Source organism: Pseudophryne corroboree, chromosome 6, assembly GCF_028390025.1.
Source record: "Pseudophryne corroboree isolate aPseCor3 chromosome 6, aPseCor3.hap2, whole genome shotgun sequence".
Classification (NCBI taxonomy): domain Eukaryota; kingdom Metazoa; phylum Chordata; class Amphibia; order Anura; family Myobatrachidae; genus Pseudophryne; species Pseudophryne corroboree.
The window spans coordinates 54,842,473-54,848,472 of NC_086449.1; the positions used below are offsets into that span (position 1 = coordinate 54,842,473).

The 6,000-nt window shown below is 42.5% G+C and overlaps 1 protein-coding gene across 1 annotated transcript in view; it reads left to right on the plus strand.

Annotated features, from left to right (window-relative positions):
• The window catches only part of LOC134936112 (zinc finger protein 268-like), a 90,826-nt gene extending 85,166 nt beyond the window's left edge, over nucleotides 1-5,660 (plus strand). Inside the window, exon 2 of the mRNA XM_063931024.1 lies at nucleotides 4,517-5,660. Coding sequence (XP_063787094.1) covers nucleotides 4,517-5,603 — 1,087 coding nt within the window. The 3' untranslated portion in view covers nucleotides 5,604-5,660. The remainder of the gene's footprint in view (nucleotides 1-4,516) is intronic.
• Nucleotides 5,661-6,000: the final 340 nt, after the last annotated feature.

The window sequence follows — 6,000 nt, forward strand, 5'->3', positions numbered from 1 at the left end:
TTTTACTGTCATTAAATTGGGTCAAAAAATGCAGAACATTATATAAAAACAGAAGGTGCAGGCGGCACTCAGAGGCTTGCGCAATTGTGGTGAAAAACAGCCAGGTGAGTTTATTGAAGTCTACGTTTCGGGGGACGCACCCCCTTCAGGACACAACACATAAGTGTACAACAAAGTGAAAAAACTTAAATAGCTTACCCACCAGGACCCCAGTTGCCCCCTCAGTGTCAGCGCCGTCCCAGCGCACTGAGCCCGCATCTCCGGTTGCGGCCCTCATCCGGAAGTAGGAAGTGACGTCATCCCGCGGCCGGGACCCGCCTTCGCTGCGGCTGTAGACACAGGGGGACTGCTTACCATGGTAGCAGTGTACACACCACACACTTGGCGCGCACACTGCCCCTTGGACAAAAACATCACATATAAAAAAACATATTTAAAACTTTTGTAAAAAGCTACACAACCATTAATCTTTGTGACAATATAGTGTAAAATCGGCATATAAGACACACATCAGATATCTCTGTGTGTGATGGTTCTAAAGTGCAACGTGAATACTCAATATATCCTGTATAAAAGTGCAAATAGTACATAGCAAGTGAAACAATGAATGAAATAAATTAAAATTCATGCAGTCACTGCACCTCAACAAAAAAGAGCACTCTCCGGACGCTGACAACTGAAACCGTCACACACAGCTAACATTGTATGTATCTATCTTTATGTAAATGTATAAATGTACTCGTGTCGATTAAATGAAATGAGACAAATGTATGTCTACCATGGGCCGCCAGAGTCTGGTTCTCGCAGCCTGTCTCGCCTATAAACTAATTTCATTTCCACAGGTATTATATTGTGTGCCAATTTCATCCCAACAAGTGTTATACTATAGTTTATAAAAAAACAATTCAAGCTCAGGTATTCATTCAAACCCTGTGGTTGAATGGTATCTAATTTATGGATTCAGCGGGCCTCGAGTCTTAATAATTTATTTGCACGATCACCACTACGTGACGTGGCAGGGATGTGATCTACTATTTTGTAACACACATATGTTAACGAATGTCGCATCTGTGCGAAGTGGCGTGCCACTGGCTGGTCACTTTTCCTGGATTGCAATGCTGCCCTGATGGCTGACCTGTGCTGGGCCATCCTTTCTTTAAAATGGCACTGTGTTTTGCTGACGTAGTACAAACTACACGGACAGATTAAAACATATATGACGAACATGGAGCTACAAGTGAGAGGCCAATGGAGATTTTCTTTGCCTGTGTGAGGGTGTGTGATGAAATCACCCGTGAGCATGTAGCTGCACGTTGTGCAGCCCAGGCATTTAAAACAACCCGCTTTACGACTGAGGAAATGTGGGGCAGCAGAGGGGTTTTTAAAGCCAGTTACATCATTTTTAAAGACTAAATTTTTAATGTTCGCACTCCTGGTATAGCATGGCATGATCTTACTGCATTTAAGGGAGGCTAAATTAGGGTCAGAGGCTACAATCGGCCACATTTGCTTAATTTGTTTACTTGTTCTCACACTGGCAGTGTTGAATTCATTGGCCCTCGTCACTTTGTCATCAGTGCGTTTAAGTGCCTTCTCTCTGTAGTAGCTCAATTCTGTTTATAGACATCACTTTGGCCCGTGCTTGTTTCAAGATATTTGGGGGGTAACCTCTCTGTGAGAATTTCTCGGACATGGCGTTTAACTGAATCTCAAGTTCCTCGGGTTCCCTGGTGATCCTGCGGACCCGAAGGAACTGTGAGTACGGAAGACCTCTGACCAAAGCTCTGGGGTGAAAGCTGTCATATCGCGACAAAGTGTTGCGGTCAGTGGGTTTGCTGTACAATGAGGTCTGAATGTCTATTGTGGATTTTGATTTTAATGTCCAAGAAGCAAATCTCTGTCAGATGTGTAGTCAATGATAACTTGACTGGACTGGGGTACCTGTTGTTATCTTCAATCAGCTTGGCCAATGACAATTCGTCATGGGTCCAAAACAGAAGGAGATCATCTATATAGCGGTAGTAAAGTGAAATGTGCTCTGCAATAGTGGGGTTCTCAAAGAACAATGAACGTTCCACCTCCCGTATGTAGGCGTTAGCCAGCGGCGGGGCCACTGCTGACCCCATCGCACACCCGGTGTTCTGTTTAAAAAACTGCCATTGAAAAGAAAGTAGTTATGGGTCAAAGTGAATTCAAGCAATGTTACAAATAAATTGACATCGGGCCCTGTGTACAATTGGTTATGAGTGATCAACCGTTTGACTGCTGCTATACCTGCCTGGTGCGGGATGCAGGTATAGAGGCTTGTTACGTCTAGTGTGGTGAGTATAGTGCCATCCCGTACCTCTCCAAATGACAACAATTTCCTCAGAAGCACATTTGAATCCTTCAGATGCGTGAACGTGGCTTGTGCGCAAGGCTGCAGGTAAGCATCTAAATAGATAGCTATAGGTTCGCACAGCGACCCCCTGGCGTAAATGATAGGTCTGCCAGGGGGACGGCGTGCATCCTTGTGTATTTTTGGAATGGCATAAAATATTGGGATAACAGGATGCACACAAGACAATTTATTGTGGATCTCCTGTGAAATCGAGCCTTCAGACAAGGCATCTGTCAGGATGCTATCTAGTGCGGTTTTGTATACGCAAGTGGGGTCACTTGCTAATAGACTGTACGTGTCTCTATCAGCCAGAAGGCGGTCACATTCCGAGATATAGTCCTGTGTATCAAGAACCACGATGCTACCCCCTTTGTCCGCTCCCCTGATGATTATATCCTGTCATTCTGTCAGGGAATTAAGGGCAGTCTGTTCATCTCTGGTAAGGTTGTTGAAGACCTGCGGGGGGGGGGGGGGGTTCGTTCCGTAAATTCTCCATCATGTGGGTGAATGTCCTGATTGATGCATTTTGTGACACTGGGTCAAACTTGGAAGTTGTTCCTAGTTTACGTATCTGTGGTGGAAGATCCTTCACTGTAGCATGATCCTGTTTCCTCTCAAATGTTCCTTTAGTTTCAATGTCCTGTTTAATTTAAAAGTCTCCACTTTCCATTTGAATTTGTCAGGGGCTTTAGTAGGTACATATGCCAGGCCTTTGGACAGGACGGCAATCTCAGCAGGGTATAAACTTGCTGAGGACAAATTGAAGATTAGGTCCGCGTTGACCTGGGGGGTCTTCCTCCCCGCTTGCCGCCTCGACTGGCCGCCCCGTCTGGTGGATTTTTTCGTCTGCCGGACGTGATCGCCCGGGTCTTTACCCCTGAAGGGGCTCCCTGAGAAGAAGCTGTATTGTCGGATATTGACACCTCATCGGTCTCACTGGCTGACGTGCTATACTGCATTCTTTGTGTCCTACGTCTGCGTGGGCCTGTGAATTTTGTTTGTGAAGGAGGTCCCGTGCTGTCAGCCAACCAAGTGTAGACACGGTGGTGTTCGTAATCGGCTTGGACTTTGCGTAACTTGTCTTTCTAATATTTAACCAGCTCAATTCTGTAAGACTCAATTTGATTATTGAGTTTGTTCAGAAAATTAATAGATTTATCCTCCGTGAGGGAGCTCAGGTGGGCTTCTTCAAATGTCCTCCATTTTTCCCTTGTATCGTTAACTTCGCGAGTGGACGTTATATAAATCAATTTTTTCAGCAAAATTAGTGCTCTCATTAAATTTGGGGTACATAAAAATGGGTATAAGTATATATTTTGGTAATTTTAGGGGACTAAAAAAAGTGGAAACGGACTGCTTACTACTACCTGCAAGCCTAAATACACTTGTCCTACTTATTAAACACCCCAATATACCTGTCTCATACCTTGTACCCCAATTTCCATCACTTTGCATTTTTTGACCCCAAAAATGACGTCATTATTGGCTAATTAAAAATAATTAAAAACTTCTAAGTGCCTCATTAGTCATTCAGGGGGATGTACCAGGGGTTCAGAACCAAATCCCAACATTTTTAGCTTTAAATAGGGATTATGCACTACTTACCACCAGCTCAAAGATGGTGAAGAGAAACCACAATAAACCCTATGGAGACTTATCGATAATAACTTATCGCCTCTAACAGGATACCAAATGATTGCATTTGTGATAAGTTATCAATATACTGCGGCTAATTGGATACTTCCTGACTGTCATTCTCTGTACTGCACATCTGACTGGAAATGGGAGCCCAGCAATTAGGCAACATACATAAAGATACATCCTGTTCCTTATACAATATAACACTACAGCTGATTACAATGGTGATCTTCAGGCTATTAAATAAAAAAATGTGTTTTTGTTTATTACAGGTAAGTCAAGGAGCTGGAATCCAACTAATAATAGAATACAAGGCTGCAGAAAGAGACAATGTGGAAAAGAATCTTGTTTCCTGCTCTAGCCAACTAAAGATATAATTTCTTGTTAAGATTCTGAATGGTTCAAAGAAACTATTTTCATTTTCTGGATAGAAGTTTTTAACTTATACATGATGAGTCTCACAGGAGAGAGACCACATCTGTGCTCAGAGTGTGACAGAAGCTTTACACATAAATCATATCTTATCATACATCAGAGGAGTCACACAGGAGAGAAACCATTTACATGTTCTGAATGCAGCAAGTGTTTTTCCCAGAAGTCACATCTTGTTATACATCAGAGGAATCACACAGGAGAAAAACCATTTACATGTTCTGAATGCAGCAAGTGTTTTTCCCAGAAGTCATTTCTTGTTATACATCAGAGGAGTCACACAGGAGAAAAACCATTTACATGTTCTGAATGTAGGAAGTGTTTTTCCCAGAAGTCACATCTTGTTATGCATCAGAGAGTTCACACAGATAAGAAACCATTTGAATGTTCTGAATGTAGCAAGTGTTTTTCCCATAAGTCATCTCTTGTTATTCATCAGAGGAGTCACACAGGAGAAAAACCATTTACATGTTCTGAATGTAGGAAGTGTTTTCCCCAGAAGTCGGATCTTGTAATACATCAGAGGAGTCACACAGGAGAGAAACTATTTGAATGTTCTGAATGTAGGAAGTGTTTTTCCAAGAAGTCGTATCTTGTTATACATCAGAGGAGTCACACAGGAGAGAAACCATTTACATGTTCTGAATGTAAGAAGTGTTTTCCCCGGAAGTCAGAGCTGGTTATACATCAGAGGAGTCACACAGGAGAGAAACCATTTGAATGTTCTGAATGTAGAAAGTGTTTTTCCCAGAATTCATTTCTTGTTATACATCAGAGGAGTCACACAGGAGAGAAACCATTTACATGTTCTGAATGTAGCAAGTGTTTTTCCCAGAAGTCATCTCTTGTTCTACATCAGAGGAGTCACACAGGAGAGAAACCATTTGAATGTTCTGAATGTAGGAAGTGTTTTCCCCGGAAGTCAGAGCTTGTTATACATCAGAGGAGTCACACAGGAGAGAAACCATTTACATGTTCTGAATGCAGCAAGTGTTTTTCCCAGAAGTCACAGCTTGTTATACATCAGAGGAGTCACACAGGAGAGAAACCATTTACATGTTCTGAATGTAGCAAGTGTTTTACTAGAAAGAAAACACTCAGTAATCACATGCAGAGTCACTCTGAGGGCCTGAAAGCAGCTTGTGTATCATAAGTAATGTAACTTATCACAACATTATGAATAAAATGGAACCAATAATTATTTTCTGAATGTGATGAGTGTTTTATATAAATGACTCTTGATAAAGACAGCAGAGGTCAGACAAGTGGACCTGGAGGTACTTTTCCCCTTGGGAAGGTCTCTGTGTTAGGAACTAGAGCTGCAGTATAGCAATAGCCAATGACCGTGGGACTGCCATTACTGAACTCTGTAATATACAGCTGTTCTGCTCATGCAGGTGCTGGGACTAGTAGAGAGTTCCAGCAGCTCCTCTCAGAACTGGGATTCCTTCTCTGACCAGCAGGGCTATGAGTGCTGGGTATTTCTACAGGAACAATGTATGCTGCTCTGTTTCACCATATGGGTTATATTTACTAAATATCAGTTTTTC